The sequence below is a fragment of the Piliocolobus tephrosceles genome, chromosome 6 (genome assembly GCF_002776525.5).
Source record: "Piliocolobus tephrosceles isolate RC106 chromosome 6, ASM277652v3, whole genome shotgun sequence".
NCBI lineage: Eukaryota > Metazoa > Chordata > Mammalia > Primates > Cercopithecidae > Piliocolobus > Piliocolobus tephrosceles.
The window spans coordinates 83,346,823-83,360,191 of NC_045439.1; the positions used below are offsets into that span (position 1 = coordinate 83,346,823).

General features: G+C 57.6%; 1 protein-coding gene across 1 annotated transcript in view; it reads right to left on the reverse strand.

Moving 5' to 3' along the window:
• Positions 1-307: 307 nt before the first annotated feature.
• The window catches only part of HCN4 (hyperpolarization activated cyclic nucleotide gated potassium channel 4), a 49,923-nt gene continuing 36,861 nt past the window's right edge, over positions 308-13,369 (reverse strand). Inside the window, exons 3-8 of the mRNA XM_023193109.1 lie at positions 12,721-12,882; positions 10,175-10,393; positions 5,721-5,867; positions 5,378-5,618; positions 4,512-4,676; positions 308-4,371 (exon numbers count right to left, since the gene is read on the reverse strand). Of these exons, the coding sequence (XP_023048877.1) occupies positions 2,903-4,371; positions 4,512-4,676; positions 5,378-5,618; positions 5,721-5,867; positions 10,175-10,393; positions 12,721-12,882 (2,403 nt within the window). The 3' untranslated portion in view covers positions 308-2,902. The remainder of the gene's footprint in view (positions 4,372-4,511; positions 4,677-5,377; positions 5,619-5,720; positions 5,868-10,174; positions 10,394-12,720; positions 12,883-13,369) is intronic.

Sequence of the window (13,369 nt, forward strand, 5' to 3'; positions counted from 1 at the left end):
TTCTCCCCTCCACTAGCAAAGGACACATGCCCACTCACTCTCACCCTCCTCCTTCATGATTCTCACCAGTCCATAATCGCGTGCACACCTGTGTCCATAGCCAGGCCTTGCACATCCCCCGTGCACACCTCTACGCACAGAATACAGCTCCATGCTCTTGCAGGCATAGGTTTGCACATACACAAGGGCCCACATGTGCCCTCTGGGCCACGTCCCCTGCCTTCCACACCCCAGTTCCCAGGACTCCAGGATTCCCCAATGACCTCACCCCCACCCCCATCCCTGGCCCCTAGAGGAAGGCAGCATGTGCTGGAATTTTTTTTATTTAAATAAAATATACAATACGGCGCATTTACCGGTTTCTGTTTTAAAAGTGGAAGATTTGAAAATTCCTTGTAGGTGACTGGGTGTGGGAGGGCCCACTGCCTGCACCTGGCTGTCCCAGTCTCTGCAGAGTAGCCAAGTTGGGTCAGAGCTATTATAAAATACATGTGTGTGTAAGTAGAGAAGAGGGTGGTTAGGCCAGGATCTGATGGCAAGCAGCCTCCTCACGGCCCTGGACCCTCCACCTTCACCCCTGCTGCCTCCAGGACAAGACTGTGGGTTTGGATCAAGTACTGCTGCCTCTCAGAGCTGCCTTCCTTAAGGGGAAGGGGTGTGTGCAGAACTCAGGTTGAGGCTAAGTCCTTCCAGTTCTCAGAACTCCTGAGCCAGCACAGTACAGACCGGTACCAGGCGGCATCTAGTCTTTACCTAAGATCCCAGGAACCTTCACCCACTTCTCTCCTGGAGTACCGCCTCCCACTCCCTGCAGCCCATCTATGGAGAAATCGGTTTTTCCCACATCCCAGGATAGCTCAAGGCAAAACTCGATCTTGCCAACATTCTGGCTTGAAGCATGGAATGTTCTGGACGGATAATGTGGGGCCAGCCCATCTCATTATTTAGGGATTGCAGCTATACCTGCTCTGGCCCTATAGGCAGGGGCAGACCCCTGACTTTGCCTCTGGCAGGATCCCATCTGGGAGGAGGGAGGATGGTGCCTCCAAAGGCATCTGAGCTGCTTTCTCGTTCCTGCAATCTGGAACCTGCTTATGGCTCCTAGTTGCCAGGACCAAGCCCAGTCAATCCCTTAGCCTATCACCCAAGGCCATCCCTCTGACCCCTCAGCCTGCGGATTCCCTCCCAAAGCCCTGACCCACCACTCCACATCCACCTCAGGAATCTCTCGGCTATATACTCCATCCCACACACCATTCCCGCCCTCTCTCCCTGTTGAAGTCTTCCCACATCTCAAGGCCTGGCTCCCACCCACCTCTGGCCACACACCTTCCTTGGGCCCTTAGGGAGGCCCAGCCACCTCCTGAGTCCTGAGATTTTAAGTCTTGGAGCCCTCAGCCAAAGCTCCCTGGGCTCTCACATAGTTTGCTGGAGCAATAGGCTGGGCATATGAGGGGCAGAAGAAATGTGATTGATTGAGCACCTACCATGGTATGTGCCAGGCGCTGGGCCGGGCATTTCACATACAGATTTTTCACATCTGGTCCTCATAGGTCCTTGTGAGGCGGTACCATAATGATTCCCATTTTACAAATGAGGTGACAGAAAAGTCAGATAACTTGCCCAAGATCATACAGCTGAGAAGTGGCAGGGCTGGGATTCAAACCCAGGCCTGACTGCTGCCAAAATCTGGTGTCTTCCTTCTGCACCACGCTTGGGGACCATCTACCTCAGACCCCCTCAACAGTTTTCTGATGCAAGGAACACAGACTTGGGCCTCAAGCAGGCGTGGATTTGAACCTCAAATCAGTCCCCACTCCGCCACTCCGAGTTACGTGATGGTGGAGAAATTACCCAGAACTGTTTCTTCATCTGCTAAATGGGGAGAATGAAAGTGCCCACCCTATGGTCTTCGTGAAACTGAAGGAGTGAACGTGTGTAAAGTGCGAAACCAGTGCTTGGCACAGAGCAGACTCAACACACAGAAGTTTCCCCTCACCTCCCGCTGTACAGATGGGTACACCCAGAGGTGGCGGGGTGTGCCTGAGGCCCTAGGAAAGGGGAATCTTCCACTTCCGTGTGGTGAGAGGTCGGGCTGGGACTGGATTTGAGACGAGAGAGGGGGCCTGCTGCGAAGTCCTGGGGTCCTCTTCCCTGAGGACTGGAGAGAGAACATCCCTAGACCATGCAGTGCACAGCCTGCGGGCCAAGGTGGGTTGCTGGGTGTAAGGTGACCCGGGCATCCTGGCAACACGGGAATAAACTAGACCGCACACGTGTGCGCACATGTGAGTGGCTATCTACATGGCTCTACAGAGCGCTACATAGCTATACATATACACATCTTACATACATATACATATATTCATATACAGATCTTGCTGCGTTTACAGTAGAAAAAAATGCTAGGCCCTCAGGGCCCTGGCCCTTTTCTCCCAAGGTCGCAGGCATCTGAGGCTCCCCAGGACACGCCCCAGGGCAGCCCCTTCCTGGGGGCAGAGTGGAGCTCCAAGTTACAGCTAAGGGGCTGATGGCAGCTGTTTCTCTAAATGAACACAATGACACATCTGCTCTAAGAACCCCCAACACTGGCCACCCCGACCCCTGCCCAGCCCCCAGACCCCGTCTGCCTTTCTCTGGCTTTTGCATTTGGGACCTGCCTGCTCCCTCCTCCCTCCCCCTCCCTCCCTCTAGTGCTGAGTATTAAAATAGTCTATAAAAGCAAGTGACCAAAAATCTATAGCTCTAAGAATACCTGGTTATTTTCTGCTGTCTTTTGATTTTCTGGTGTGTGTGGTTTTTTAAATAATTATTACTGTTATTGGTATATCTCCTAATCACAGTTAAACCTGAAGGAAGAAGGAAGGGAGAGAAAAGAAGAAAGAAGAGGGAAGGGCCCAGCTCATAGATTGGACGGCAGTTTGGAGCGCACTGGCTCAGGCCTGGCCCCAGGTTCCCTCTGGGGTCCAGCAGTCACAGGGGGCCCCCCAGAAGAGGTGGCTCTTGCCCCAAACAAAGACAGAGGGGGTGGCAAAGAACCTGAGGATGTCTTCCGAGGCAGAGTGACGTGCTGGCCGGGGATGGCACCATAGGGCCTCCCAGGGGGACCAAGGCCCCCGCTGCTCCCACTGCCCCCGCTGCCACCCCCAGCCCTGGGGAAGAGCGGGAAGGCAGCCATGGACTCCCCTGAGGAGTGCGGGGAGGCTCTGCGGAGAGTCTGTGCCCCGTCCTGAGGCAGGGCTGGCTGAGATGCAGAGATGAGCTTGAGGTCCTGGGTGAGGCGGCCGGGGGTGAGGGGGGGCGTGCCCCGGCGCTGGGGGACCTGGGGTGGTGGGGGGCTGGATGCAGGTGGCAGAAGCAAGGATCCGTGGGAGCCAGAGGCCCGGGGCGGGGCACTTGGGAAGGTTCTTGGGGGGCCTGGGCTGTGGCCAGGGGGGCTGAGACCTCCTCGGGGAGTAAAGCCCACAGGGGAAGCCCCCCCAGAGGCCCCTGCCACAAGGGATGGCGGCTCAGGCTGCCGTGGGGGTGTCTCTGGCGTGCTCGGTGGGCCAGCAGCCAGACCTAGGGACAACTCCCCGGGAGGCTGGCCCAGCTGCCCAGGGCTAGATGATGGGGATCTGGATGAGGGTGGGGGTGGCAGGAAGTGCTCCGGGAGTCCCAGGCCTCCCCGGGCCCCGGGTGGTGCAGGAGGTGGCTGGGCAGCCTGCGGGGAGCGGGCACCTGGCTGCAGCGGGGTGAGCAGGGGAGAGTCGGAGGAGGACAGGGAGCCACCCAGTGCCTTGTGGAAGTGGCCAAACCCGGCTGTGGTGGTGGCGGCTGTGCCAGCTGATGGTGTGGGAGCCGAGGGGGAGCCACAGGCCCCGGGGGGTGGGGAGGAGCTGGATGAGGGCAGGAGTGGGCTCAGTCCGGCAGGGGCAGAGAATCCAGCCAGCTGTTGGATGTGGAAGGAGGATGAAGACGGCGTGTCTACCTGGGATGGGCTGCTGGCGGGTGAGGCGGAGCCCAGCGCAGAAGGGATCAGGGACTGCAGCCGTTTCAGGTGCCTTGGTGTCTGCCCGGCGCCGAGGTTGCCCAGCCCAGATCCTGGGGGAGGGCGGAAGATGGCAGCAGGCAGGCGAGGGTGGTGGGTGAGGGCTATGGCCACAGAAGTGGTGGCAGCGGCAGCCTGCAGTGGTGCTTGTATCAGCGGGGTCCAGATGACAGGCGTGGGGGTCGGGGTGGCAGAGGCGGCGGCCTGGACGCGGTGTGCGCAGTGTGCCATCTCCCGGTCGTGCTGCACAATCTGCTGGATGATCTCGTTCTCCTGGTAGTTGAAGACGCCCGAGTTGAGGTCGTGCTGGACTTTGTGGAGGAGGATGGAGTTCTTCTTGCCTGGGCCACGGAACAAGAGCAGGCACTCAGGGCAGAGCAGGGAAGGAGATCAGGTGCAGACCCAGCTTAGGCATAGAGAAGCCCTGCCCTCCTGCCCCTCCCGCCCCCCGCCTGCCCCGCCTGTGGCCCATCCCCCTCACCGATGCGGTCCAGGCGGTCCAGCGCCACAGTCTCAAAGGCCCTTCGCATCATGGGGTACTCCTCCAGCACCTCATTGAAGTTGTCCACGCTCAGCGAGTAGAGGCGGCAGTAGGTGTCGGCCCTCACGCTGGCTGTGCGCCGGCCCCGTGTCAGCAGGCAGATCTCTGGGAGAGCATCAGGACTCAGGGTGAGGCATGCACAGCCTGCCCAAGCCACGGGGACTGCCCACCCTGACCTTGGCCCTGACTACCTGGCACAGAAACCTTGGCAGGCTCACAAGGCCCTGCCCCCAGACTGTGGCCACACTGGATGCCTCTTCCCCACCAAATGGGGGCTGGACAGTCTTTCCCATCTTTGGGACATACCCTCTGCTCTGGACTGAATGTCCTCCCACCAAAGTTATATGTTGAACCCCTAATTCCAGCATGATGGTATTTGGAGGTGGAGCCTAGGGAGGTAATTAGATCATGAGGGTGGAGCCCTGGTGGATGGAATTAGTGCCCTTTTAGGAGGAGGCCAGGGAGCTGGCTCATCCTCCTTCTGCCACGTGAGGACACAGCGTGAAGTCAGCAGTGCAGCCAAGAAGAGGGCCCTCACTAGCCCCAACCATGCTGGCCCCCTCAGCTCAGACGGTTAGCCTCCAGAACCATGAGACATACATTCCTGTGGTTTACAAGCCACCCAGTCTGCGGCACTTTTGTTACAAGGGCCCAGACTGACTAAGACACCCCTAACCCGGGCTCACAAACACTTCCCTCCAGGCTGTGGCCACGAACGGTGCTTACTGCCTCTGTCCCCTTAGTGTCTCCCCAGCCCATCCCCTGGGAGCAGCTGCCCTGTCCCCCAGGGCCCGGGGCTGCCTCACCTCCAAAGTAGGAGCCGTCGGCCAGCTTGGTCTCCTTGTTGCCCTTGGTGAGCACGCTGACCACGCCGTGCTGGATGAAGTACATCTTCTTGCCGATGGTGCCTTCCCGGATGATGTAGTCCCCAGGCTGGAAGACCTCGAAACGCAGCTTGGTCAGCATGGACGTCACGAAGTTGGGGTCCGCGTTGGCAAACAGTGGCATGGAGGCCACCAGCTTCCGGCAGTTAAAGTTGATGATCTCCTGCCGGACGAGGTGGATTGGGACACGGGAAGGAGGAGGTGAGGGGAGCTGGCTGCCAGGAAGGCCTGGCTCCCCTCCCCGCCAGGCCGCTGCACAGCTCACCTCCCGCAGGGGCTCGCTCAGCTCGCCCAGGATGCTCTCCTCGTCAAACATCTTGCCCTGGTAGCGGTGCTCGTAGTAGTCGTGGATGCGCTGCCGGGTGTCGGGCGGGAGCTTGTGGAAGGACATGTACTGCTCCACCTGCTTATACTGAGGCCGGGAGAAGGGGGCGTCATCTCCGCGCAGCCAGCCCCACCGCCTCAGCAGGCACCACATCCGGGCACCCACCCTGGGGGAATTCTTGGCTAAACTTGGTTCCTTGAGATCTGAGCTCTACAGTGTTGAAATGACCTCACTGTGCTCCAAACAACTGCCCGGGCTCCCAGCTGCTTGGCATGGAGGAGGCGGCCCCACCAGCATCTGGTCCTGTGTTTAATACTAAGGAGGTGGGTGGGGGCAGCAGGGAATGTCCAAAGCCCAGTGACAGGACACCAGCTGTATCGCCAGGGAGGTCGATCACGTTTCCTTGGAATGTTTACACTGGGGACAGGGAGGCCTCACCGACTGTGGGGAAAGAAGCTGTTTCCTCCTAGCAGTGACAATTGGCACAGTCCGGAGGCGACGCTGCGACAGCTCAGAACGCTCAGAGGCAGAAGCAAGGATGCCTGGCTGCTCTACACTATGAATCTAAACGCGGCCTCAGCTGAGACCCCAGGTCACTTCATTGAGAGCAACTCCAGGCAAGGGAAAAGCAGGGTAGACTAATTTGAGGCAACCTGCAAATAGAGGCTCGGGTGCAAAAGATTTGTGAGCCTCAGACCCTGGGGCTCAAATAAGAAACGATCCTGCCCACCCTTGCTGAGAGGAGCGGACGTTGCTCCCACCATCGTAGACTGTGGGTGGACAGTGGGATTCTCAAGAGCAGAACGAGGGATGGGAGGTATTGATTAGGCAACAACACAGACTCCTCCTGGATGGGAAGCAGAGGAAGTCCCTATAACCCCAGCAGCAATCAGAAATGGGGCAGCCTGTGTGCTCCAAAGAGGTGCGGACACAGAACTGCTGCACAGAAATACCCACAGGCAAATGAGGGCTGAGAAATGACATTTCCTAAACTTTGTCCAGCCACCCTGGCCTCTGATTGCTCCAAGTTATGCAAAGTCCCAGGGGACAGTGACTTCCCAGCTGGTTATAGGGGCGGAGGCAGCCGGAATACCTGGAGCTGTGTTTTAGAGAATCCCTACCCTGATCCCCAGAGAACAGGTAGGGGTGGGGAGGCAGGGTCTAGACATGGGGCAGGAGTTAAAAGGTTGAAGTGGTCCAGGAGAGAGACAGACATGGGGATGGAGGGGAGGGAAGACATCTAAGAGAAATTTATCGGGCAGACTTAGATATTAGCCAAAGGAAAAACATTTTAATAAAAGTCTCAAATCAAAAGCCACAGACACCTTGACTCTGGCCCTAAAATAAACTCTAATGCATTTTCTTTTACTTTTTTCTTTTTATTTATTTATTTTTGTTGTTGTTGTTGTTGTTAAGACAGGGTCTTGCTGTGTCACCTAGACTGGAGTGCAGTGATGTGAACACAGCTCACTGCAGCCTCAACCTCCTGGGCTCAAGTGATTCTCCCACCTCAGCCTCCTAAGTAGCTGGCACTATAGGCACACGCCACCATGCCTGGCTAATTTTTGTATTTTTAGTATAGACAGGGTTTTGCCATGTTGCCCCGGCTGGTCTTGAACTCCTGGGCTCAAGAAATCAGCTTGCCTCAGCCTCTCAAAGTGCTGGAATTACAGGCATGAGCCATCATGCCCAGCCTCCCCGATGCTTTTCCTTTTCTCTTTTTTTTTTTTTTTTTTGCGACGGAGTCTCCCTCTGTCACCCAGGCTGGAGTACAGTGGTGCAATCTTGGCTCACTGCAACCTCTGCCTCCTGGGTTCAAGCGATTCTCCTGCCTCAGCCTCCCTAAATAGCTGGGACTACAAGTGTGTACTGCCATGTCTTGCTATTCTTTTTTTACTTTTTTTTTTTTTTTTGAGACAGAGTCTCGCTCTGTCGCCCGGGCTGGAGTGCAGTGGCCGGATCTCAGCTCACTGCAAGCTCCGCCTCCCGGGTTTACGCCATTCTCCTGCCTCAGCCTCCCGAGTAGCTGGGACTACAGGCGCCCACTACCTCGCCCGGCTAGTTTTTTGTATTTTTTAGTAGAGACGTGGTTTCACCGTGTTAGCCAGGATGGTCTCGATCTCCTGACCTCGTGATCCGCCCGTCTCGGCCTCCCAAAGTGCTGGGATTACAGGTTTGAGCCACCGCGCCCGGCCTCTTTTTTTTACTTTTAGTAGAGATGAAGTTTCACCATGTTGGCCAGGATGGTCATGGACTCTTGACCTCAGGTGATCTGCCTGCCTCGGCCTCCCAAAGTGCTGGGATTATAGGTGTGAGCCACCACACCTGGCCCCAGATGCTTTTTCTATATTAATCCCTGATCCTGACCCCAGACTAAACCCTAGCCTTGGTCACACACTGAGCCCTGACCCCACTCACATGCTGAACCCCCACCTCAGTCACAGCTGGGCCCTGGTGCTGGCTCCAGAACGATCCCTCACCTGGGCCTGGGCTAAGCCCTGATCTTTGTAGCTCGATGCCTTCTTTACCTCCCTTCCCGTCTGCTCCCTTCTAACCCAGGACCCTGTGTTCTAGCCAGGCTAATTTCTCTGCCGGCACACCTATGCTCATGCTCATCCTGATGCCTGGCCTAGAGTTCTCTTCCACCTTCACCTTCCTCTGCCTCCCCAGGGTGAGCTCTCCTTCCCTCCCGGCTCTGCAGGCTCTCCTGACCTCTCTTCTTGGCACCATGGGACCTGGACCTCCACACCGCCTGTCAGTCATCCCACCAAAGGACAGTGCCTGGGGCAGACAGGTTGGCAATGAATCCACAAATGCTGACCCTACTATATTCCAGGCATGGGGCATAAAATGGAGAACGACATGCTGCGTCCTCCCCTCATGGAGCCGTGGCCTGGAGAGGGAAGGTGGACGTTAAACAGATGGCTGCCTAGAGTTAATAACGTCATCACCGGAGTGCCGAGTGTGGTGAAGGAGGAGAGGGTGCCATGGGGTCACGTGATGGGTGACGAGCTGGCGGGGTCACAGCAGGCTTCTCCAAGAGGTGGGGTTGGATGCGGAGAGGGTGTCAGGTGGAGAGCGGGGAGGATAGCTGAGGGTGAAAGCCCGCGTCTGGGCCCCATGGCAGGAGCGGGCATGGGGAGAGACATCTGGCCAGGCTGAAATAAAGGGTGCAGGGCCCAGGGCAGGAGCTGAGCACGAGGGCAGAGACCTGGTTTTGCCCCTCAAATGCCAGGCTGGGAAAACATGCTTAGGAGTGAATATATGTCTTCAGAGCAACACGAAGTCCCTGAAGAGTTTTAAGGAGAGGATCAGGCTGATGCGTTTTAGATGCCGCTCCAACTGCTGTGTGAGGCGTGCAGTGGAAGCAGCCAGGGCAGAACCTCCTTAGCTGATAAACACAGGGGAGCTTACTTGCAAACCCCATGGGCTGATGCCCAGTACCACCCCCGCCCTGCAGATGAGGAAACGAGGCCCCACACTGCGGAGGCGCAGGCCCACACTCCAACAGAGCTCGACAGCAGAGGAGCTGGGGTAGGACCCAGGTGGCCTGACTCCAAGCCACAGGACTCATTCTCTATGGTGAGGGGGCTGCTGTTGAGACCCCAGGGAGCGATGAAGCTGGTGATGGGCGAGGGTGGCTGGGATGCAGAGAAGGAGCTGTGGCTTTGAGGTAGGCATTGATGACAGAGAGAGGTCAGGCACGGCTCCTAGTCTCTGGCCTGGGGTCTGGGAAGAACAGAGGGTGGAGTAGAGGGGACACGGCGGACTTCTTATTACAGACAAGAGGGGCGTGACGTGTCCAGAGAGGGATGAAATAAACCACCTGGAGCTGAGAGATGAGCTGGGGCTGCTGATGCTGTACAGGCCCCACTGCGCGAGGATGGGCGCTGAGCCTGCAGGCCTGGGTGGTGAAACCGTAGCACTGGGGCCCCAGACACAGGGAGGGTCGGGGCGAGGCCTGAGCCACTGGGGACTCCAGTGGCAGTGACTGGGAAGAGAAGCCAGCAAAAGGGGACGGGGTAGTGGCCAGAGGGGCAGGAGGAACACCGCGAGAGTGTGGTCCTGCAGAACGACTGAGTGGCCGGGAAGGGCGTGGTGACTGTCAAATGCCTACCGGAGGACACAAGGCCTCAGCCAGGAGCCACAGGCCCCAGTGACACCGGAGATGGGGAAGGTGGGCACAGATAAAAAGACATGTGGAGGTGCCAGGCCAGGGAGCTGAAACTCTTCTCATTTCAGAGGTGTCCCCCTCCTCCTGCTCTTCCCTCACACTGGGAGTCCCGATCCCAGGGGGTGGGAACAGAGCGGTTCCTGCTGGGGGCCCACTGGCTGGCGGCCTGTGCTCCCTCTTGGGAGGGACCAATGTGCAGGCCCTCCCTGGGTGGACTTACCTTTTCCTGGTACTGGCGCCGGGAGGAGTCCAGGGACTGGATGAGGGCAGTGGCGTGGCCAATGAACATGGCGTAGCAGGTGGCGCCCACGATCATGCTGAGCATGGTGAGCCAGACGTCGGACATGCCCACGGGCGCCTGCCGTCCGTAGCCGATGCACAGCATGTGGCTCATGGCCTTGAAGAGCGCGTAGGAGTACTGCTTCCCCCAGGAGTTGTTCTGTGGACAGACGGATGGGTGGGGGCAACGGATGAGAGGGAAGGCCCTTCTCACTAGCAAGAAAAGTCCCTGCCACCTCCTCATCTCAACCTAACTTTCTCAGTGGCTGGGCCCAGGGCTCCCCCACCTTGCTGTTGGCCGAAAGCCTTGGGTGAGGGGCAGGAAGCCCACAGAGGCAGCCTGTGCTGCCAGCGAGTCCCCCTCTTGAGCCTTCCTCTTGCAATGGGGGCAGGGATCAGACCTGGAAGCCCTAGTAAAGGTACGGGAGCCAGCATGGCCCAGCCCCCATGGGGCAGCTTGGATCCTCCTGGCTGGGTGGCAAAGGCCCCGGGCTGAGCCACCCTGCTGTCCTTCCCTTGCTAAAACAGCTCCACCCCCTACCCCCTGAACAGCTGCCAAGTGAAGCCCATTTCCCCACTGACCTCAATTATAAAACCAGATATGCTTCCCCTGGGGGTACAAGCTCTGGCAGACTGAGCCGAAAAACACTGTCCTCATTTTGGGTGAGCAAAAGTTAAAGCTGTGAGCTAACTGGCCTCCTGCGTGAACCCTGTCCGCCTCTGCCAGGGCTGCGGCCACTAGTTCTCCTCCCACTACCCCCAAGGCAGACTCTCCGGAACACACAAGGCGTGGGGACAGGAGGAGGGAAGCTCTTGGCTATTTTTGTCTACAAAGCCAGTCGGTGTCTCAAGGAAGGCTCAGCGTGGGAACATTGGGATCGGAAGGGCCATCTCTTGAATTTAGTGCATGTGTGGGCCTGCCACCCTCACACAGAGAGGACACTGCCCCAGATGAGGGCCAGCTGAACCAGATGAATGCCAGCATCGGCCACTTCCCTGGTGTCTTTCTGTTCACAGGGCAGATGCATGAACCACAGTGTAGAAACCTACCCAGGCCTGCAGAGCACCTGCCGGAGGCCCAGCCCCCACGGGAAGGCATGGGGGCCGTAAGCCTCGAGCCATATTCAAGGTCAGCCAGACCGCCCCGAACAGAGCTGAGCTGGCTCCTTGGGTCTGGTGGCTCAGTCTAGACTGCAGCTGGTCCCCAGGAGTGCAAGGGGCCTGGGTTCCCAGTCTTGGGGAACAGGGGCAGGCCCCCAGTGGCCTCCAGTCAGGGTTTCTGGCCTTTACTGCTGAGCCTCTGGGAACAGGGAATTCAATCCATATGGCCCATTCATTTACACTTAGCTCATCAAAAGGCTGTTTTGTAAAGGCCTGTTTGATGCTGAAAGATGCCTCAGGGTCTCTTTCACCTCTTTCAAAGCCGATTTTTCCTCCCCTGGGGCCCTGGGAATTTGCCTTCAGACCAAACCAAACTGACTGGGAGGGAGCCTGGGAGAGGCAGGGGTTCACCAGAGATACAGAAAGGCTCATAGATTCAGGGTGTCTTCTGTCCTGCCTGGAGCCCACCTTTTCCACAGGGGGACTGAAGACTCTGCCCTATGGCTTCCAAGGCCCCAAGTTCAACTTCTCCCACCCACACTGACCCACTCACAAGGTTGGAGGGATAGGGTGGGGTCAGCCTCCATCCTGCCTGCCCTCCCCATCGGGACCCCACCTCGGACCAGGATATGCTGGGGGTGGGGGCAGCCCAGCTCTGCTGTTGGAGTAGAAAGTGACCACATATGATCTGGGAGTCTGCGTGGGCTGCAAATAGTACCCTCGAAGGCGTCTGCTTTCTTGGGCTCAGCTTTTTGTTTTTTGTTTTTATTAATTTTTTCATTTTGAGACAAGATCTTGCTCTGTTACCCAGGCTGAAGTGCAAGTGAGCTCAAGGGATCCTCCCGTGTAGCCGGGACACATGTGCTTGCCACCACACTTGGCTAATCTTTTAAAAGTAAATTTTATTTATTTTTTGTAGTCAGGGGTCTCCCTATGTTGCTCAGGCTGGTTTACAATTCCTGGGCTGAAGCGATCCTCCTGCCCTGGCTTCCTAAAGCACTGAGACTACTGGTATGAGCCACTGCACCCAGCCTCAGGCTCAGCTTTTAAGGCAGGAGGCCAGGAGCTGCCAGCCCAGCATTGCCACACCTGATACAACCCGAGGCCGCCCAGGTCTTAGTGTCCCTGGTAAAACTAAGATGAAATACTGAGGCTCCCAGTTGCAATGGAGGCTGTGAGAAGGTAGAGGTACCAGCTCCCAACCCAGAGCTGTGAATGGATTCCTGGACTGGAAGCAAGCCATTGGGCCTGTACTCGGTAGAGCTACATGCCCCTCAGCTCTGGGCGGCACTCAGGGTCCCATATGCTGGGAGTCCACATCTCGCCTCTCTACCTCTGGAGAGCCCGCCTATGGCTTAGAGAGAGAACCGGGCTGGGCGCACTCACCACCATGTTGTTGATGGACACCCAGCAGTCATCAGGGAAGTCCTGCAGCATGGGTACCAGGAACTGCAGGCAGCCATCCCAGTGGCAGAGCAGGAGCATCATGCCGATGAGGTTCACGATGCGCACCACGGCGCTGGCCAGGTCATAGGTCATGTGGAAGATCTGCCAGCAGAGGAGGAGAAATTGCCTGGGATAGGTGAGCAGCCAGGAGGACCAGCGGCCCCTTTCTCTGCCCTGGAGCAGGTGGTGGGCACTGCTCTGCACGGACTCTGCAGGGCACCCACTCGGTGCAAGTCCAGGCTGGGGGTGGGGTGGGAAGGCATCGGTCCAGGCCTCGGAAGAGGAAGACTGTAGGCTGCGGGGTCCCAGAGGGACATCTCCTGGCATCTGTACAGATGGGGGGTCCTCCTGAAAGGTCTAGCCATCCGGGACATGTGGAAGGACACCTGGAGCCCCTTGCAGCCCAGAAGTGGGCAAAGAAGCCACTTTCTCAGCTTGCCTGGAGTGTGAGGACGCCAGGGAGAAAAGCCTGCCAGCCTGAGGCTCCTCAGGGAACGAAGGTTGACAGACACACCAGGGGTGTGTTTCCCTAAATCTATCACTAAATTCTCAAGACCCACACAGGGCAGCCACGGAATTGCAGAGGAAG